General features: G+C 46.6%; 1 protein-coding gene and 1 non-coding gene across 2 annotated transcripts in view; one reads left to right on the forward strand and one right to left on the reverse strand.

The window, feature by feature from the left end:
* CFAP61 (cilia and flagella associated protein 61) overlaps nucleotides 1–21,979 on the forward strand; it is a gene marked incomplete at its 5' end in the record, with an annotated part of 345,444 nt that overhangs the window by 147,044 nt on the left and 176,421 nt on the right. The window contains 5 exon segments of the mRNA XM_068142941.1: nucleotides 4,876–5,017; nucleotides 5,994–6,091; nucleotides 6,654–6,678; nucleotides 6,834–6,983; nucleotides 9,462–9,596. Of these exon segments, the coding sequence (XP_067999042.1) occupies nucleotides 4,876–5,017; nucleotides 5,994–6,091; nucleotides 6,654–6,678; nucleotides 6,834–6,983; nucleotides 9,462–9,596 (550 nt within the window).
* LOC137443543 (U1 spliceosomal RNA) lies at nucleotides 17,540–17,703 on the reverse strand. Its single transcript, XR_010987923.1, has one exon. It is a non-coding gene; the product is annotated as a U1 spliceosomal RNA (small nuclear RNA).

Below are 21,979 nucleotides of genomic sequence, written 5' to 3' on the forward strand. Positions count from 1 at the left end.
CTTGTGCCTGGGGCTCAGGCTGAGATCTGGCACAGTCATTACAACCCGACCCCTCCCTCTTTGTGTTTACAGAGTGCTTACAATACCCACAGCAGACACGCCCCCAGTCATTAAAGAGCACAAAGGAGTGTGTTATCACCCTCCAAACAGCTCTTAATGGGTTAGCTCATCCCCCACCCAACAAGGTCACAGCAAATGCCCCTATAAGGATTACATGTAAGCATACGGAGCATATCGCAATGTAAAGCAATTTTCCATCACAGGCACTTTTATCTACACCATTGGTTTCATAGCCTGCTTCAGGAAAATTTCCTATGCACTAAGAACTTCTACAGGTATATTAATGGGAAGAAGAAGACCAGGGAAGGTGTGGACCCCCTCAGAAAGGAAACTGGTGACATGGTCACAAGTGATGAGGAAAAGGCTGAGGTACTTAATAACTTCTTTACCTCAGTCTTCACTGCAAGGGCCTCTAGCCACACTCCTGATGTTATGGAAGACAATGCCAGGGACAGGGAGGAAGAACTGCCCATTGTAAGTGAAGATCAGGTTCATGATCATCTGAAGAACCTGAAAGTTTTCAAGTCCATGGGACCCGACGGGATACACCCACAGGTACTGAGAGAACTGGCAGATGAGGTTGCTAAACCCCTCTCTATTATATTTCAAAAGTCATGGCAGTCTGGAGAAGTCCCCGCAGACTGGAAAAGGGGAAACATTGCCCCCATCTTCAAAAAGGGTAAGAAGGAGGAACCAGGGAACTACAGGCCAGTCAGTCTCACCTCTGTGCCCAGAAAGATCATGGAGCAGATCCTCCTGGAGGCACTACTGGCTCAGAAGAATAGTGAAGAGGTGATTGGGAGCAGTCAGCATGGCTTTGCCAAGGGCAAGTCCTGCCTGACCAACCTGGTGGCCTTCTATGAGCAGGTGACAAAATTAATAGATGAGGGGAGAGCAACTGATGTCATTTACCTGGACCTGAGCAAAGCCTTCGACACTGTCCCGCACCACATCCTGGTCTCCAAACTGGTGACACATGGGTTTGATGGGTGGACCACTAGATGGATAAGGAACTGGCTTGATGGCCGCACCCAAAGAGTGGCTGTCAATGGCTCCATGTCCCAGTGGAGGCCAGTGACAAGCGGAGTCCCTCAGGGATCAGTCCTGGGACCTCTCTTATTCAACATCTTTGTGGGTGATATGGACAGTGGCATTGAGTGCACCCTCAGCAAGTTTGCTGACGACACCAAGCTGTGTGGTGCAACAGACACGCTGGAGGGAAGGGAGGCCATCCAGAGGGACCTTGACAGGCTGGAGAGGTAGGCACAAGTCAACCTCATGAAGTTCAATAAGAGCAAGTGCAGGGTCCTGCATCTGGGTCAAGGCAATCCCAGGCACAAATCCAGGCTGGGCAGTGAGTGGCTGGAAAGTAGCCCTGAGGAGAGAGACTTGGGGGTGCTGGTGGACAAAAAGCTCAACATGAGCTCTCAATGTGCTCTTGCAGCCCGCAAAGCCAATCAGATCCTGGGCTGCATCAGGAGAAGTGTGGCTAGCAGGTCGAGGGAGGTGATCCTCCCCCTCTACTCAGCCCTGGTGAGACCCCACCTGGAGTACTGCGTCCAGTTCTGGAGCCCCTATTACAAGAGGGATATGGACGTGCTGGAACGTGTCCAGAGAAGGGCCACGAGGATGATCAGAGGGCTAGAGCACCTCTCCTATGGGGACAGACTGAAGGAGCTGGGGCTGTTCAGTCTGGAGAAGGCTCTGAGGTGACCTAATTGTGGCCTTCCAGTATCTGAAGGGGGCCTACAGGAAGGCTGGGGAAGGACTTTTTAGGATCTCAGGTAGTGATAGGACTAGGGGGAATGGAATGAAGCTGGAGGTGGGGAGATTCAGGCTGGATGTGAGGAGGAGGTTCTTCACTGTGAGAGTGGTGAAGCCCTGGAATGTGTTGTCCAGGGAGATGGTTATGGCCCCATCCCTGGAGGTGTTTAAGACCGGGCTGGATGAAGCTCTGGCCAGCCTGATCTAGTGTGGGGTGTCCCTGCCCATGGCAGGGGGGTTGGAACTAGATGATCCTTGTGGTCCCTTCCAACCCTGACTGATTGTGGCCGGTTGACGTTGCCCCCTTAAGAAAGGGAATATGGTGGACGGAAGTTGGTAAACGGAAGGAATAGTCTAAACTAATTTCATTGGTGAAGTGGGAGGAAGCACCTTCTGAGCTGGGACTATACTGGGTTTTTCCAGCACCTTATCTTCAGTCTTGCTTCCGCCTTTTCTTCGTGCAGCAGCTCTGTCTTGTGCTGGGCTTTCTGCCAAGGCTCAGGCCTTGAAAAACTGATAAGGCCTGTATTAACTCCCTTCCAATTAACACGAACTGCTTCTAACAATTTTTTTTTCCTCTCTTTTCTCTCTCTTTCTATCCCACTCTGGGGAAAGGGGGGGAGAGAGGGGAGAGCGGAGGTGGGGAACCCCCTCTCTGCCGAGGGGGGTTACTCTCATTTCTGTGTTACTCTGTTATATATCTTTGTATATATTGTAGATATTGTAAATTTGTAAATATCCCCCTGCAAATCCTACACTGCTTTGTAAATATAGCTCCACTGCTTTGCTAATTCAGCTTGTGAGATTTTTTTCTTTCCCTTCAAGTTCCTTTCCCTTTACCCTACAAGGGGGAAAGGAGGAGGCTTCTTGGCCTTGCCTTTCCACCCACCACACTGATACTATTAAAAAAAAAAAAAAAAAAAAAAAAAAGTTACCGCTGACAGTGAAATTCAATGAATTCAAGAGCTACATGCCTAACTTCATTGGTAAAGTTTTTATCCAGTTGATCAGCATCTCTATCATTAACCACACCACATGGTAAGTTATTAATTTGTAGATGTGGGTCCAAAAGATCCAGCCAAACACCCATGCAAAGGCTTGGACCATCAGGTTCTTTAAAATTGCCATTTCTACTTCCAGTTCCTTTTTCAGAAAAAGTATTGCTTTCCCAATACAAGATTAATTTCCAAGCCCCATGTTGGAGGCGCCAAAAATTGTAGTGGTTTGAGCCTTAACTGGGAGTTAAAAGCCCAAATGGGGAAAAGGCTGAGAATCTCTTCCCCACTCCCCCCCCTCCTCCCTCCAAACAGAGAGGGGGGAAAAAAACGGTAAGGAGCAAATCCACTAAGCAACAATCTGGAGTCGGCTTGGAAGTAGAGAGGCAAAGAATTTTTCTTTAAACTATATATATGACAATAACCGGAAAAGTTCACAAGGGCAAGGAACAAGAATGGATGGGAGTGGGACAGAAAGGAATAATACAAAACCAGTCTTTCTCTGAGGAGGCACGGAGGCAGCAGGGAAAAATATCAGGTCCGGCCACGTGGCTGAGGAGCAGGAGGGCAGCTGCAGTAGCTCTCATCCAGCAGTGGCAGGAGCCAAAATGAGATCCAACAGCTATGATGTCCTGCTTTTTATACCCTAGCTGGGCAGGGAGGGGGGAGTGGAACAGACTCAGCTTTCCCAGGGGGAAACTCCTTGCAGGGAGGGTAAAGTACCCGCAAGCCCTCCACCCTGCTTTGTTTTTTGTTTTCAGAAAAGGGCTTTAACCCACCACACACAGGCACAAAATGAGACACTGATTAGTAAATGTTGTAAAAGGAGTAAGAAAAAGTGTTAAGTACACAAAAAGCAAGAGTGCAGCAAATGGAAGTGTAGGCCTGCTACTTAAGAGTGAAGGAGGAAAAAATAACAGAGGAGAAGGCATAGCCTGAAATGCTTAATGGACACTTTCCCTCAATTTTCACTAAAAAGCTTAATAATAATAATAGCATCCTGGTGCCCGAGCAGTCAAAAGAATTGGGCAACTAGAATGAGTTAATTCACTGCTGGAAGAGAAATGAGCACAGACCTTGAATAGTCCTTCCCCACTACTTTATTCTGACAGTGGATCTGGTGGGTTGGTTGGTTTGTTTGAAAATCATCTTCAATTCTTTTGCATGTTCCCTGTTTCATCGTGTTAATAATGTAATTCTGATCATCTTTGTGGCCCTTCTCTGGACCTGCTCCAACAGCTCCATGTCTTTGTTGTGCTGGGGGCCCCAGAACTGGATGTAGTACTGCAGGTGGGGTCCCACGAGAGCAGAGTAGAGGGGCAGAATCCCCTCCCTCATCCTCATTCCTCAGAGTTGGGGCTGTTCGGTCTAGAGAAGAGAAGGCTCTGAGGTGACCTAATTGTGGCCTTCCAGTATCTGAAGGGGGTCTACAAGAAGGCTGGGGAGGGACTTCTCAAGATATCAGGTAATGATAGGACTAGGGGGAATGGAATGAAGCTGGGGGTGGGGAGATTCAGGCTGGATGTGAGGAGGAAGTTCTTCACCATGAGAGTGGTGAAGCCCTGGAATGGGTTGTCCAGGGAGGTGGTTGAGGCCCCATCCCTGGAGGTGTTTAAGACCAGGCTGGATGAGGCTCTGGCCAGCCTGATCTAGTGTGGGGTGTCCCTGCCCATGGCAGGGGGGTTGGAACTAGATGATCCTTGTGGTCCCTTCCAACCCTGAATGATACTATGATACTATGATACTACTATGATCCTGCTGGTCACACTTCTTTTGATGCAGCTCAGCACTTCTGGGCTGCCTATGACCATTGCTGGTTCATGTTGAGTTTTTCATCAACTGACACCCCCAAATCCTTCTCCTCCAGACTGCTCGAGCCACTCCTCATCCAGCCTATGTTTGTTGTGTGTCCTTTTGCTGCCACATGATTACCACATCAGCATGTATTTGGATCTACAGTCACAGCAATCAATTTCAGCTTCTAAAAATGCTGTTCAGTGCTTCTGGAAGGCATGTTAACTTGAACATGGGAATTGTTGTCTTTAATTCATCACAGAGTGAAATTTTACACTCTTTTTCATGTAAGAAAGGCAACAGCCAATGACCTGCTTGGTGTAAGAATGCTCTTTAAAACCCTTACCTTGAAAGAAAGTATATTGAATTACTTCAGGATATTTACTCTGGCTCGCAAAGATCCAGTGAGTATTTCTGGCAAGGAGATTTATGAGAGACTGGATAAATGTTGGTTAAAAACATCCAGAACTTATTACAGATTCTTCAAATTCTGGGCAGAAGGAGGCTGAATGCATGTTCAAGGGCACACCATGCATACTGGTTTCAGTTTTGGGCCCCTCACTCCAAGAGGTGCTGGAGCATGTCCAGAGAAAGGCAACAAAGCTGGTGAAGGAAAGGCTGAGAATACTGGGTCTGATCAGCTTTGAGAAGAGAAGGCTTAGGGGAGACCTTATTACCATGGACCAGTACATGAAGGGCGGCTACCAGGAGTATGGAGACTGCCTTTTTACAAGGAGTCTCATGGAAAACACAAGGGGTGATGGGGACAAGTTAATGCTAGGGAGATTCCCTTTGGTCTCCAAAAGAAAATGTTTCACCATGAGAACAGTCAGACTGGAATCATCTTCAAAGGGAAGCAGTGGATTCCCACTCCAGCAGGTCCATGTCTCCCTTGTATGAGTGGTCCCATAAGTGGACACAGTACTCCAGGTGAGGTCTCACCAGAGCAGAGTGCAGAATCACATCTCTTGACCTGCTGGCCACACTTTTTCTGATGCAGCCCAGGCTGCCATTGGCCTTCTGGACTGCAGGTGCCCATTGCTGGCTCACGTCCAGCTTCTCATCCACCAACATCCTAAATCTTTTCTTGCAGGGCTCCTCTCAATCTCATCATCCCTCAGCCTGTACTGATATTGAGGATTGCCCCAACCTAGGTGCAGGACTTTGCCCTTGGCCTCATTGAACCTCATGAGATTCTCCTCAGCCCACCTTTTGGGTCTTATACACAGATTAAGCCTTATGCCTTGAGGTGTGCAAGAGTGGCTAAATGAGGGTAGTATGTAGCATGTGCATGGGGAGGAGAGTTAACTGTCATCATATGGGCCCAAACCAGATTGCTAACAGAACAGAAAACATGCACATGTTGCTTTTGCCTTCCAGGATGGGATCCCAGTACAGACTTTTGTAGCACAAGTCTTGGATCAAACAGTTGGCATTTCTGTCATCAGAGATGAAATGGTAATTGCTGTTTCTGTTTTGTATGAAACTGTAATAATTGGCCCTCGGCACTAAAGGCTGAGTTTTGTGCTTGCCACCATATGTATACCTAACAGAAAGTTGATGTCAAAGACACTGCTTCTATGCACTGCTTGTCCTTCTAAATTTGCTTTTTCTCCAGCAGAAGATTATGACTCACACACTGAATTTCAAAACAAGTAAAAACCAATGTTGCACATTAGTCTTCCTTACTTTTATGGCATTCTGCTATGGCTGAAAAGGCAAAGTTTGGATTGTTCAGCAGCTGTAATGCTCAGTGCTTTAAAACAGTCACTCCTGTTTTCAGAAATTAGCTCTTAATTCTCCGAAGAGCTTTGAGGTAAGAACATGGAGCAGTTTCTCTTTAAATGGACCAAATTCCCAGCCACAGGAAGAAACTTGCTGGAGGACATTTCTTACACAGCTATTCTCTGTACAACTGCCCTTTATCACTTTAAGTTTTGAGAGGGCAGTCTGGGCTTCTCTGGCTTGAACTCAGCAAAAGAGAGGGATATTTTTCTTTTCTTCCTCCTCCTGCCCCAAATGTTTGCTGACCTGTATCAGACATTATGGTGAAAGGGTCGAAGACGTAAAGAGAGGTGGGTGAGCTGCAGTAGCAGGTTTGGTGCAACAGAAAGATTTGCAAGAAAAAGATGTTAAGTCAGTGTGCTTTAATTAAGAACAGCTCCCACAGGCACTTAATTTTGATCTTCACTGCCCCTTGCTAAAATGCCATAAACGTAGCTGGTTCATCACTCCTGATTTCCAGGTAACTGCTTTGCTTTGAATCCTATATTTCATCACTATGCAAAACACTTTCTGAAGGAGATTCTTCGCTTGGCCCACAAATCCTGTCTTTACTATCCTGTTTATCCACAGCATGTGGAAGGCAAGGTAAGGAGACAGTTACTTGTATTTCTTAACATTAAATATTGTCAGCTTTGCTCTCTTTTTCTCTTGGCTTCTGTGGATGACTGTAGGAATTGGACATGGCACTTATTGCCATGGTTTAGTAGTGATTAGGTCTTGGGTGACAGGTTGGACTTCATGATCTTTGAGGTCTTTTCCAACCTTATTGATTCTATGATTTTAAACAGAGTTTTTTCTTAGCAACCTGCAGCAAGTTGTACTTTCTGGAGCACCTCTGCTCCAGAAAGGATAAACTGAGGGAGCTGGGGTTGTTAAGCCCAGAGAAAAGAAGACTCTGGGTGGATCTCATAGCTGCCTTCCAATACCTGAAGGGAACCTACAGAAAGGCTGTAGGGGACTTTTCATATGAGTGTCTAGCAATAGGACACGGGGGAATGGTTTGAAGCTGAGGGAGAGTAGGTTTAGACTTCATCTTAGGAAGAAGTTCTTCGATATGAGGGTTCCAAGACTCTGGAATAGGTTGCCCAGAGTGGTTGTGGCCCCTCCCTGGAGGTGTTCAAGGGCAGGTTGGATGAGGCCTTGAGCAACCAAGTGTATCTGAGAAGCATCCCTGCCTATGGCACAAGGGTTGGAACTAGATGATCCTTGAGGTCCCTTTCAACCATGACAATTCTGTGATGTGTCTTGTCATCAGTCTGATGTTTAAAAAGGGAACACAAAGTAAAATTTACAACTGATGGATGTGTAGCCCCCTGAAGGCACTGTCTGGCCCAGCCTAATCACTTTATCTCCTGCCAGCATTCATGGGGAACTGTGGTGGTTTAGGCTGGGTGCTGGCCCGGATGCCACTGCACAGAGCACACCTGGGAGGTCCCAAGGGGTGGGCCCAGCCCAGGGGGTGGTCACAGGCAGGTATTCCATTCCCATAATGCCCTGCTTCCCTATAAAATGTCCATGTGGGGTCTTCACTTCCTCTTTTTGTCCCCAGCTGCTGCCTAGGTAAAATGGCGTGAGCTGCCTCCCTTAGGCCTGCCCAGGCCCAAGGCTGGGTTGTGGGGGGGGAGGATAGAGCCCTGGGGGGGGTTGGGTGTACCCCTAGGTGGGGATGGGATGTTCTTGGGTATGTTGTGGGATTTTCTCTCTTTTGTCACAGTGCTTGTGGTTCTCTGTAAAGCTTTCATTGTTGTTTGAATTTTTAAATTGTTTTGCTATTTAAACTTTCCATGACTTTTGCAATCCGTTTGTCTGAGTTGTTGTTTCTGCCCATGGTGGGGAGGGGATCTGCCCCAACCCATTACAGGAACACAGGGTATATCTGGAGGGCAGTTCATCCCTCGGTCAGAACTGCCTATCTAGGATGGAAGGAATTGCCCTCTGGAGTTGCTGGTTTATAATTCTAGAGGGTGACTGCATGGCCAGCAAGAGCTTTTAGATGGCAGCTGAGGTGAGTCCTGCCCTCAGTGATTTGAGTGCTTTTGAAATCACCACTGGTTTTAACAGGGGATTTTGACAGGTTAGCCACAGGTACATTTTCAGAAGGATGTTTTTTTTCCTGTGCACCTTTGTGGGGTTTTATGAAGTGTTCTCTTGAGGAACCAATGTCCTCTTGTAGCATGAAAATCTCAGATTCTTAAGAGGCACTTAGAAATGTGCAGTTTAATGGCAGGGGATGGAAGAGAAAAGTTAAATCTTACTAATGATTCTGGTTTGGTCTATTTCCAGGCTACAGAGTTCAAGTTACTTTAGCTTATCATTGGTCTCTAATAAGTGGTAAATGTGCAATTTTCCTCAATTATCAGCATAGTGAGATCAAGGTTTTTTTTTTCAGGATTTGTAGATGGAATGGTACTTGGATGTAATTGAGTTTGCATTAATGTTCATTCTCTGTTTCCTGTAATTCTCTTACTTATTTTTTTCCCCTTTCATGTCGTAAATGATGACAGAGCCAGTCACACTGTGACAAATGGTACACAGCTATTTCTAATGATGCCTGCTATTCACATTAGCATTAAGGATTTTGTTCACTTCAAGCTGATGCCAGTTTATTAACATTTATCACTTGGATGAAATTGACATTTTGGTGAGTATAGGATTTCTATATAAATTCATAACCCTTCCTTGCCAAACAAGGAAAGGTTAGCAGTAAGCAGCTAACATAGCTTAATGAGGTCAAATCAAGCTGATTCATGATCACTATGGAGAAAAATATCCTCCTGGGGAAAATACTTGTGCTGAAAAATCCCATAAACCAAACCACTTGTTTATCTGTCATTCCCACAGAGATAGTAATGTAATTACTCTCATAATTATCTTCATTAGTGTCAGGAATTATCTGCAATTCATTCCTCTGCTCTGAGTATGTTTGTTTGTTTACCAATTTTTTTTCTCTCAGATTTCGCCAACAGAGCTAAGAATTTTTGTATTTGCAAAGCCATTCAGCAGACATCTGTGATGCAGTGTTCTGACATTCTCTCTGCTGAAATACAGATTGCTGCCTTTCAGTTGCAGAATCCCTGTGCCCATTCCCTGACATCTGCCCTTCATTACATGGTTCCCGTGCGACCCAGATGACAGATTGTCTATCCTCTGGAAGAGCTTGGCATAAACCCTCCATCAGAGCAGGTCTCCAAGGATCAGGTGGGTAACAGAAGCAGCAGCAGGCACGAGGCACAGTGCCAGCTAATGCAGGGTTTGGCAGATGGGGTGGCATTACCATCTTCATGTTGATAGGTTGCTTCTTAATTACATTGAATGTGGAGTCCACACCCTTACGATCCCAGCTTCTGCACGACGGTCGCTGCCTCTAGGCTTGAATTTCAAATGTATTACAAACACCAATCACTGAACTATAACGTGCTAAATACTTACAGCTGAACACTCTTCTCTCCTCTCAGTACTTTCAAGCTCCCAACACAGTTTAAATGCTCTGGCTTACTGTTTAGCCCTTCTCCTGTGAAGTTTAGCTAGGTACTGTGCTCTGCAAGTGTAAAAAAGACAATGGCACTCTTTTGACAGTTCCTGGAGAAACTGCTGAAGTAAATTTTATTTCCCAGGCCCCAATTTAGGTTTCTTCTGTGCACCAGATACCCTCAAAGAGCACTTCAGGAATGATGTAACAACAAGGGCAAAGATTGTTTTCACTACTGCTACTTCTTATTTGTGTAGCACTAAGGCAGTCTGTGGGTTCTAAATGAAGTCTCTTAGAATTTTATTTGTTAAATAACTTCTGTACCTTATTCTGCCTTTACATTTTTAAGCAACGCCTGTTACAGTTTTAAGTAACTAAAACTCAATGTGACAATGATGCCTCATAAAAGCAACCAGCAAAGCTGAAATAATATGGAAAACTCCATTAGCGATGAATACTCTCAGTAGGTAGCTGTAATTTCCTAAAGAAACATAATTAGGGAGCTTTATATCTGTCTTCTAACTTACAGTTGGCTGAGATGGGCTCCCATATAATATTTTTAGTGCTGTCCTTTTCACAGTTAGTAAGTAATTTTTGGCATCCAAAAGTCTTAATTAGGCAGCAGTTGGCAAAGCAAAATCTAGAATATGGCTGCGGCCATTGGTCTGATTTCAGCTTTGAACAGTCCTCCCTCAACATGCACATTCCTGCCTTCCCTGCAGAATAAACTGTCTGAAGCTGTTCTTTGAACTGTTTTATCTTGACAGTGAACTGTTGCTTTCATACTTGAAGAGCTCATCTTAGTTGTTTTTTTTTTTAAAGCTGCAAAATCTGACTTCCTGCGCTCAAGAGATTTGCAGATCTGTTGTCTGTTCTGTCCCCAGGTTTCTCCTGAGGAGTTGTTAGAGTCACAGGTAGTGAAATGATTATTTGAAGCCTTCAAAGTTTAATGAATTTCTATTTAATAAAATGTGTTAGATTTCTCCTAACAAAGTTTGGCTGAAAAACTCTGAAGGGTAGCCACTGTAGAAGGATCCCTGAATGTGTGCTGGCATTAATTATGGATTTAGACAGACTGTGTTCTATCAAGCCTGACATCTGGGGCTGATCCCTAGGTGGTAACTTGAAGATAAAGCTAGTCTGCTACTACTGCTGGTAGTTGTCAGAAATACCAAGAATTTGAAACCATGCAAAGCTAAATTGACTCTTCTGAGTGAATGAAATGACCTTTGGGCACCATACGCTGGGAGAGCTTTATAACTTGAGAGGTAACCTACCATAGGGGACTGAGTAGGCTCATGAAAGAATGAAGCTGGTGCTGCCATTAAGTCTTGGATATTTTGTTAGCTCTGATAGTAGCCAGGCAAAAGGCAGTTGAGAAGATTTTTACTGCTTGTATGAGGGGAAAAAAAAAATAATCACAGAATGCCAGGTTGGAAGGGACCCCAAGGATCATCTGGTCCAACCTAGGCAATAAAACAGATTAAATGAGCTGGCCCAGCACCCTGTCAAACTGAGTCTTAAAAATGCCCAGTATAGGGGAATCCACCACTTCCCACATCAAATGTATGTCCTAGAGTGACAGCAGCCAGGAAACTGAGTGCTGCAATGGAAGTTTTCTGACTGGCCGGGCCAGGCTTTGTTCCTGCAGCATGTAAGTCAGATACTGAAGCCATAGTTTGTAACTGCAGCAACACATTTACCTCCCCTTTTCCCCAGAGGTGTGAACATGCTGGTGACTCTTCAATTGTCCAGCAGCTTGAATAAAAACCTTCAAGATCATCGTGTCCAACCCATCATCCAACACCACCTAATCAACTAAGCCACGCAGCCAAGCACCCTATGTGTCTCTTCCTACAAACTCCATCTCCCATTGCTCTACTGAAGAGATTTGGGTAGATTGGTTAAGGCCTGACTGAGAAAGCACAGAGGGGGAGGCATTAAACTCCCCTGTCTTCCACTTGCAGCCCTCTTGAATGACACAGATGCTAGTGGTCTTATTTCCAACTAGTCCTGGAAGTGCCCAGACCTGGGCATGCCTGTGCAGGCCTTGCCTCCGCAGCAAGCATGTCAGAGGCTCCACATATTGGCTCAAAATTGCATCAGACCACACATCTGCCATGCTCTAGGGTTCCAGGGGATGGACCTGAAAAAGCTCCTGTCTGCTCATTAGATCAAACACTTGTTCAGAATCAAAAGGAGATCTCTGATTTTGGTATTCTGAGCCAGTAAGCAGCATTGAAGTGCCAACTGGCAGAAGATCCAAAAACTCAAAATCTTAATTCCCACAGTGTGAAAACAGATCAGATTATTATTGTGTTTTGCACATCTGTCAGTCATCCCAGTCATGTGATGTTAAAAGCCAGTTGGTTACAACAGAATACTATCTTATGTAGTGCTACTGGCCTTTACGGTGCATGTAATTATTGGTGGAGTAGGAAACTATAGGTAATGAAATAATTTTTAATTATTAATTCATAAATAAACAATTTTATAAACTTGTTTGCTTTCTCACCATCTGGGAGCATTCTGTTATCCATCTGCTTCATATAATTATCAATAAAAGGAAAGAATAGGTGATATAATTAACAAGAATAACTGATCCACTATGAGCAACAAAAATGTCACACATCTGTTGAATTATTTTCTTGGTCCTGCCCTTTCATTATTATTCATGCTATTGGGGGGTGAGTTTTTTTGGGGGGGGTGTTTAGTTGTTTAGGGTTTTTTTTATTTCATTCAAGCTGTCAGGTTTTATTGCACAATTCAGAATTATTAATTTTTTTTGCTGCTGTAGCTCACAGAAAGAAGCCAGCACAGTTTGAATGACTACTGAATCACTGCAGAAGCTCATACAATGTTGCATGAATTTATTTTGAAGGAAACCAAGTTAACCCAGTGCTTTCTCAGTTAATATTGTCCTTCTCAGGTGGTGCTACAGGTGCATGGCATGAAATGTTTAAGTCAGGACAAGAAGTACTGAGTGAACGAGGGTCAGGCAAAAAGCAAGTGGGGTGCTGAGCTCAGCTTTAAGTTCTCCAGGCTAGTTGACTTCAAAACTGAGTGTTGCCAGGGTGGCTGGATGGATATCCAGGAAATTACTTGGGGGTCAATGTCTGTACAGCAGCAAGTTTTGTACTGAACTGGTGTCATGTCTGTGTGATTAAACAGTGTGCTTTCTCAGCAGTCCTTTAGCTGCACCTCCAAACAAAGTCAGCTTTCATCTTACAGCCTTTAATCTGCTGCTGGAGGTTATAAATTTTCCTGAAGTTAGTTGAAAGTCAATTGACCTGACTGAAAAGCACACATAGGACCTCATCAGGAGAAACACTGTTTGGGAGCTGAATGAAAGACCTCATGTACATAAAATTCAGTAACACAGTGCATGAAAATGTGCCCCCTTTTGTTATGAGCAGTGTCATCATCTGGGAGAGGGCACCAGTACAGAACAGGGGTCATCTTATCATAGAATCAACCAGGTTGGAAAAGACCTCAGAGATCGTCAAGTCCAACCTATTACCTAATACCTAACAGGACAACTAAACCATGGCTCCAAGTGCCATGTTCAATCCTTTTTTGAACACCTCCAGGGATGGTGACTCCACCACCTCCATGGGCAGCCCATTCCAATGGCTGATCATTCTTTCTGTGAAGAACTTCTTCCTAACATCCAGCCTAAACCTCCCCTGGCACAGCTTGAGACTGTGTCCTTTTGTTCTGGTGCTGGTTGCTTGGGAGAAGAGACCAACCCTCACCTGTCTACAAGCTCCTTTGAGGTAGTTGTAGAGAGCAATAAGGTCTCCCCTGGAAAGCTACTTTCTTGCTGGAAAGCAGGTCCATGGAGAAGGACCTTGGAGTCCTAGTGGATAGTAAGTTATCCATGGGACGGCAAAGTGACCTTGTTGCCAAGAGGGCCAATGGCATCCTGGGCTCCATCAAGAAAAGTGTGTCCAGCAGGTCTAGAGAGGTTCTCCTCCCCTTCTGCTCTGCCCTGGTGAGACAACACCTAGAATACTGTATCCAGTTTTGGGCTCCCCAGTTCAAGAGAGACAGGGATCTGCTGGAGAGAGTCCAACAACGTCACAGTGTCACTAAGGTTGGAAGAGACCTCGAGGATCATCGAGTCCAACCTGAACAGAGAGCTACAAGGATGATGAAGACACTTGAAAATCTGTGTGACGAGGAAAGGCTGAGAAACCTGGGACTATTTAGTCTTGAGAACACTGAGAGGGGATCTTATGAGTGTTTATGAATATCTGAAGGGTGGCTATCAAGATGAAGGTGCCAGGCTCTCTTCAGTGATGCACAGTAATAGGACAAGGGGCAATGGATACAAACTGAGGAGAAACTTTTTTACTGCGATGGTGACAGCACTGGAACAGGTTGCCTGGAGAGGTTGTGGAGCTTTTTTATGTCCATTGTATGTGTCAGAACTTGACCACCTGACCAGCAGATCCAAGCAGATGAGGCCCTCCATAGGCAAATAGAAGCAGCTTCCAGGTCACAAGCCCTGGTCCTCATGGGTGATTTCAACCACCCGGATATCTGCTGGAGGGACAACACAGCAAGGCACCAGCAATCCAGGATGTTCCTGGACTGCATAGAAGACAACTTCCTCCTCCAAATGGTGGAGGAACCAACAAGAAATGGTGCTATGCTGGACCTTGTTCTCACCAACAGGGAAGGGCTGGTAAGCAATGTGAGGCTCATAGACGGCCTTGGCTGCAGTGACCATGAAGCAGTTGAATTTAATATCCTCAGGGCAATCAGGAGGAAGTATTCCAAGCTCACGACCCTAGACTTTAGGCGTGCAGATTTTGATCGCTTCAGGGATCTGCTAGCCAAAGTGTCATGGGACAAAGCCCTGGAGGGAAGAGGGACCCAGGACAGCTGGTCAGTATTCAAGGACCACCTCCTCTGTGTCCAGGAGCTCTGTATACCAACAAAGAGAAAAGCAGGTAAGAATGCTAGGAGGCCTGCCTGGACGAGGAAGGAGCTACTGGACACACTACTACTTAAAAGGAAACTCTACAGGAAGTGGAGAGAAGGACAGGTAGAACAGGGGGAATATAAGGAAGCTGCCCGAGCAGCAAGAGTCCTGGTTAGGAAAGCCAAAGCAGAGTTTGAGTTGAATCTAGCCAGGGAGATTAAAGGGAATACTAAGAACTTTTACAGGTATATTAATGGGAAGAAGAAGACTAGGGAAGGTGTGGGCCCCCTCAGAAAGGAAAATGGTGACATGGTCACATGTGATGAGGAAAAGGCTGAGGTACTTAATAACTTCTTTACCTCAGTCTTCACTGCAAGGGCCTCTAGCCACACTCCTGATGTTATGGAAGTCAAAGCCAGGGACGGGGAGGAAGAACTGCCCATTGTAAGTGCAGATCAGGTTCGTGATCATCTGAAGAACCTGAAAGTGTTCAAGTCCATGGGACCCGACGGGATACACCCACGGGTACTGAGAGAACTGGCAGATGAGGTTGCTAAACCCCTCTCTATTATATTTCAAAAGTCATGGCAATCTGGTGAAGTCCCCACAGACTGGAAAAGGGGAAACATTGCCCCCATCTTCAAAAAGGGCAAGAAGGAGGAACCAGGGAACTACAGGCCAGTCAGTCTCACCTCTGTGCCTGGAAAGATCATGGAGCAGATCCTCCTGGAGTCACTACTTGCTCAAAAGAATAGTGAAGAGGTGATTGGGAACAGTCAGCATGGCTTTGCCAAGGGCAAATCCTGCCTGACCAACCTGGTGGCCTTCTATGAGCAGGTGACAAAATTAATAGATGAGGGGCGAGCAACTGATGTCATTTACCTGGACCTGAGCAAAGCCTTTGACACTGTCCCGCACCACATCCTGGTCTCCAAACTGGTGACACATGGGTTTGATGGGTGGACCACTAGATGGATAAGGAACTGGCTTGATGGCCGCACCCAAAGAGTGGCTGTCAATGGCTCCATGTCCCAGTGGAGGCCAGTGACAAGCGGAGTCCCTCAGGGATCAGTCCTGGGACCTGTCTTATTCAACATCTTTGTGGGTGACATGGACAGTGGCATTGAGTGCACCCTCAGCAAGTTTGCTGATGACACCAAGCTGTGTGGTGCAGCAGACATGCTGGAGGGAAGGGAGGCCATCCAGAGGGACCTTGACAGGCTGGAGAGGTGGGCACAGGCCAACCTCATGAAGTTCAATAAGAGCAAGTGCAGGGTCCTGCATCTGGGTCGAGGCAATCCCAGGCACAAATACAGGCTGGGCAGTGACTGGCTGGAAAGTAGCCCTGAAGAGAGAGACTTGGGGATGCTGGTGGACAAAAAGCTCAACATGAGCTCTCAGTGTGCACTTGCAGCCCGCAAAGCCAATCAGATCCTGGGCTGCATGAGGAGAAGTGTGGCTAGCAGGTCGAGGGAGGTGATCCTCCCCCTCTACTCAGCCCTGGTGAGACCCCACCTGGAGTACTGTGTCCAGTTCTGGAGCCCCTATTACAAGAGGGATGTGGAGGTGCTGGAAGGTGTCCAGAGAAGGGCCACAAGGATGATCAGAGGGCTGGAGCACCTCTCCTATGAGGGCAGACTGAAGGAGTTGGGGCTGTTCAGTCTGCAGAAGAGAAGGCTCCAAGGTGACCTAATTGTGGCCTTCCAGTATCTGAAGGGGGCCTACAGGAAGGCTGGGGAAGGACTTCTCAGGATCTCAGGTAGTGATAGGACTAGGGGGAATGGAATGAAGCTGGAGGTGGGGAGATTCAGGCTGGATGTGAGGAGGAGGTTCTTCACCATGAGAGTGGTGAAACCCTGGAATGTGTTGTCCAGGGAGGTGGTCGAGGCCCCATCCCTGGAGGTGTTTAAGAGCAGGCTGGATGCGGCTCTGTCCAGCCTGATCTAGTGTGGGGTGTCCCTGCCATGGCAGGGGGGTTGGAACTAGATGATCCTTGTGGTCCCTTCCAACCCTGAATGAAACTATGAAACTATGAAACTATGAAACTATGAAACTATGAAAACAGAATACAACACACCCAGTATGTTTGCCATGGTTTCTGAAAGAAATTAGAACCTAAAAATGCTAAATTAGAATTAAAACTTATTCAAACATTCTCAAGCCTAACAGAAACTTTCACTTGTTTTAAAAGGAAACTAAGATATATTTTGAGTGTTGGTATAAGAAATCCTTCTCTAGATGATAGCCTGCACCAGCAAACCCTTGAGGCATTTCACTCTGTAGCTTCTACTTTTTTTATGCTTAGGCCAGCTAATTAGAAGTTCACTTAACTCTTCACATTGGGACATAGTTTCATTCAGGGTTGGAAGGGACCACAAGGATCATCTAGTTCCAACCCCCCTGCCATGGGCAGGGACACCCTACACTAGATCAGGCTGGCCAGAGCCTCATCCAGCCTGCTCTTAAACACCCCCAGGGACGGGGCCTCGACCACCTCCCTGGACAACCCATTCCAGGGCTTCACCACTCTCATGGTGAAGAACCTCCTCCTCACATCTAGCCTGAATCTCCCCACCTCCAGCTTCATTCCATTCCCCCTAGTCTTATCACTACCTGAGATCCTGAGAAGTCCTTCCCCAGCCTTCCTGTAGGCCCCCTTCAGATACTGGAAGGCCACAATTAGGTCACCTCGGAGCCTTCTCTTCTGCAGACTGAACAGCCCCAACTCCTTCAGTCTGTCAAATAAAAAGAGCGTGAACGCAGTCCCCCACTACCACAAGTTATGCAGTCAAGTTTCCCGCATTTGGGGAAATCGCAGGGGTCAGCACACCCGGAGTGCAAAGGATGAGCCTCGCCCTGGGAAAACCACCTGCCTGATCATGGTGTCTCCCCTGCCAGGCAAGTATACATACCTGACTACACCTCCTTCAGTGCTTCTTACTGAAAACTGAGTTGGACCTTGAGTGTTTTGGAATGTTTTGGGGCCTAGAAGAAAGCTGGAAAGGGACTTTTTACAAGGGCTTGTATTGATAGGATGAAAGGGAATGGATTGAAGCTTGTGGAGGGCAGATTTAGGAAGAAATTCTTTACAGTGAGGGTGGTGAGACACTGTAACAGGTTGCCCGGAGGGGTCATGGATGTCCCCTATCTGGCGGTGTTCAAGGCCAGGTTGGATGAGGCTTGAGCAACCTGGGCTGGTAGAAGGTGTCCCTGCCCATAGCACAGGGTTTGCAACTGATCAGAGGGCTGGAGCACCTCTCCTACGAGGACAGACTGAAGGAGTTGGGGCTGTTCAGTCTGGAGAAGAGAAGGCTCCGAGGTGACCTAATTGTGGCCTTCCAGTATCTGAAGGGGGCCTACAAGAAGGCTGGGGAGGGACTTCTCAGGATCTCAGGTAGTGATAGGACTAGGGGGAATGGAATGAAGCTGGAGGTGGGGAGATTCAGGCTGGACGTGAGGAGGAAGTTCTTCACCATGAGAGTGGTAAAGCCCTGGAATGGGTTGTCCAGGGAGGTGGTTGAGGCCCCATCCCTGGAGGTGTTTAAAACCAGGCTGGATGAGGCTCTGGCCAGCCTGATCTAGTGTGGGGTGTTCCTGCCCATGGCAGGGGGGTTGGAAACTAGATGACCCTTATGGTCCCATCCAACCCTGACTGATACTATGATACTATGATTCTATAACTGGATGATCTTTAAAGTCCCTTCCAACCTAAACCATTCTATGCATCTATGAATCAGCCCAGACTGAGTATAATCCATTACCCTGATCTTTCATGGAAGAGAAGTAGAAAGGACTGACAGCTAATACTTTGGTGTCAAGGTCCAGGAGAGCAGAGGAACAGGAAGGACACAGGACTGCAAGTCCCAGCTAGACTAGAGAGTGCTGTGAGAGAATTTTAGCTTGGTTGCATCTAAGAGATAATAAACCCAAGGAGCTGAAGTAAACAGGTTTTTTAAACATGGTGGACAGGCTCTGTGTGACAGAACAATCTGTTCTGAACAAGCAAAGCTTTTTGCTTCTAACTGAGCAGTTGAGAGGAATTAGGGGAGCAGGGTTTTTCACTTTACATTTCCAGAGGGAAATGTCAAGAAGGTAGCCAGGGATGGATACAAGCATTATAAAGCAAAACAGCCTTTGCTGTGGAGTGCATGGCTGCCTGAAGTGCAGAGGTGTGCCAGAGCAAAACACAGCTTACAGGGCTGCAGTTACTGGGAAGTATCCATTCTGGTGTCCCCATCATAACAAGGACATAGAACTGCTGGAGCGAGTCTGGAAGAGGGCCACAAAGATGACCCAAGGGCTGGAGCCCATCTGCTGTGGGAATAGGCTGAGGGAGCTGGGGTTGTTCAGCCTGGAGAAGAGAGGACTCTGGGGGGACCTCATAGCTGCCTTCCAATACCTGAAGAGAAGCTGCAGGAAAGCTGAAGAGGGACTTTTCCTAAGTGTGTCTAGTGATAGGATAAGAGGAATGGTTTGAAGCTGAGGGAGAGTAGGTTTAGACTGAATCTTAGGAAGAAGTTCTTCAGTACAAGGGTGGTGAGACTTTGGAATGGGTTGCACAGAGAGGTTGTGAATGCCTCCTCCCTGGAGGTATTCAAGGCCAGGTTGGGTGAGGCCTTGAGCTGCCAAGTCTAGCTGAGAGGTGTCTCTGCTCATGGCAGGGAGGTTAGATGATTGACACACTGAATTTAGGGAGTAGAACCTCAAGCAATGTTCAGCTGATAGAAGGAAATGTTTTAGCCCTTGTAGGCCACAGACCTTGGGAACAAACTGCAGCTATGTAGAGAGAAAAAAGCCTTTAGCTGATTACCAACGGCCATTGTGACTCAGGAAGCCACACAACGACCTGAGAATAAGAGCTGGTAAACATTGCAAGAGAGTCTTTTGTCTTCTCTCTGAACTTAGATAAGAGATGCTTGATCGTTTGCCTTTTGTCTAACACCTGCCTGGGCCTTTTACCAATCATGAGTTGCTTTTGATTATGTTAGCCTATATAAAGAAAAGACTTTGTACAATAAAGTAGACACTTTGCTTGCATCAAGCTTTGTCTCCATCTCTCAGTCGCGGTAGATGATCTCTAAGTTCCCTTCCAATCTAAGCTGTTCTGTGATTCCCTGCTGGGGTCTGTATGCATTACCACAGGCACAGTTCGATGTGTGTCGATTAGTGCCTGCTCTCCAGCTCTATTCTTCCATCAAAGCTGGAAATGCACTGAATTACCAAGAGTGGTTAAGAAAAGCTGCTGGTGCTGTCTCCATACAGAGTGTGCGGTGAGTTTGTAGAAAATCTTCAGTAATAGGAGGTTTAATTTTGGCCTGGTTTCACTCCTGTGTGAACACATTTGAGGCGCTGGAATGTACTGGAATAGGGCACAAGGTAGGGTCAATTGAGAAGTCAGGAACCCAGCTGCAGTGCAGTACACCAATGCACGCAGCCTGGGCAATAAGCAAGAGGAGTTGGAGGTCCTGATCCATCAGGGTGACTATGATATAGTCGCCATCTCAGAAACTTGGTGGGACAACACCCACGATTGGAGTGCTACACTGGGGGGTTACAGGCTCTTTAGGAGAGACAGGCAAGGGAGAAGAGGAGGAGGGGTGGCTCTGTATATTAGGGAGTTACTCACTGCCACAGAACTTGAGGTGGAAGATGAGGGAATTGAGAGCCTGTGGGTTAAAATCAGAGGGCAGCCTAACAAATCTGACATCCTGGTTGGAATCTGTTACAGACCACCCAACCAGGATGAGGAGGCTGATGAATTATTCTACAAACAACTGGAGGCTGTCTCAAGATCATCAGATCTTGTCCTTGTCAGCGACTTCAACCTGCCAGATATCTGCTGGGAACTCAAATTCAGCAGAGAGGAGGCAGTCCAGAAGATTCCTGGAGCGAATGGAGGACTGCTTCCTGACACAGCTGTTAAGCGAGCCTACCAGGGGACAGGCTCTGCTTGACCTGCTGTTCTGCAATAGGGAAGGGCTGGTGGGAGACGTGATAGTGGGAGGCTGCCCAGGGTGCAGTGACCACGAGATAGTGAAGTTTTCAATATGCAGGGGAGATAGGGAGGAGCACCAACAGAACCTTCACCTTGGACTTCCAAAGGGCAAACTTCAGCCTGTTTAAGAAACTTATTTGTAAAGTCCCCTGGGTACCAGCCCTCATGAATCAAGGGGTCCAGGAGGGTTGGACCTACTTCAAACAGGAGCTCTTGAAGGCACAGGAACTGGCAGTTCCTACGTGCCGAAAGACGAGCCAGCGGGGAAGGCGACCGGCCTGGATGAGCAAGCAGCTCCTGGAGGATTTAAGGGGGAAAAAGAGGCTGTATCACCTTTGGAAGGAGGGGAAGGCTTTTCAAGGTATGTTCAAGGAAGTTCTTAGATTATTGTGGTGGGTTAACGCCTTTTTCTGAAAACAAAAGAACAAAGCAGGGTGGAGGGCTTGCGGGTACTTTACCCTCCCTGCAGGGCATTTCCCCTGGGAAAGCTGAGTCTGTTCCACTCCCCCCTCCCTGCCCAGCTAGGGTATAAAAAGCAGGACATCATAGCTGTTGGATCTCCTTTTTTGGCTCCTGCCTCTGCTGGATGAGAGCTACTGCAGCTGCCCTCCTGCTCCTCAGCCACGTGGCCGGACCTGATATTTTTCCCTGCTGTCTCTGCACCTCCTCAGAGAAAGACTGGTTTTGTATTATTCTTTTCTGTCCCACTCCCATCCATTCTTGTTCCTTGCCCTTGTGAACCTTTTTTTTCCTGTTATTGCCATATATATAATTTGAAGAAAAATTATTCGCCTCTTTACTTCCAAGCTGACTCCCGATTGTTGTTGTTTAGTGGATTTGCTCCTTACCCTTTTTTTTTTTTCCCTCCCTGTTTGGGGGGGGAGTGGGGAAGAGATTCTCAGCCTTTTCCCCATTTGAGCTTTTAACTCCCAGTTAAGGCTCAAACCACTACAATTATATAGGGATAAAATTAGGGAGGCAAAGGCCCAGTTGGAAATGAAGCTGGCCACCTCTGTCAAAGACAATAAAAAACATTTTTACAAAAATATTAACAATAAGAAGAAGGGCAAGAAGAACCTCCACTCCTTATTGGACCTGGAGGGGAACATGGTGACTGAAAACAAGGAAAAGGCTGAGGTCCTGAACACCTTCTTTGCCTCAATTTTTAACAGCAAGGCAGGAGTTCA

The sequence above is a fragment of the Melanerpes formicivorus genome, unplaced genomic scaffold, assembly GCF_026170545.1.
Source record: "Melanerpes formicivorus ecotype bairdi unplaced genomic scaffold, bMelFor1.0.p_v2 SCAF_9, whole genome shotgun sequence".
Taxonomy (NCBI): Eukaryota; Metazoa; Chordata; class Aves; order Piciformes; family Picidae; genus Melanerpes; species Melanerpes formicivorus.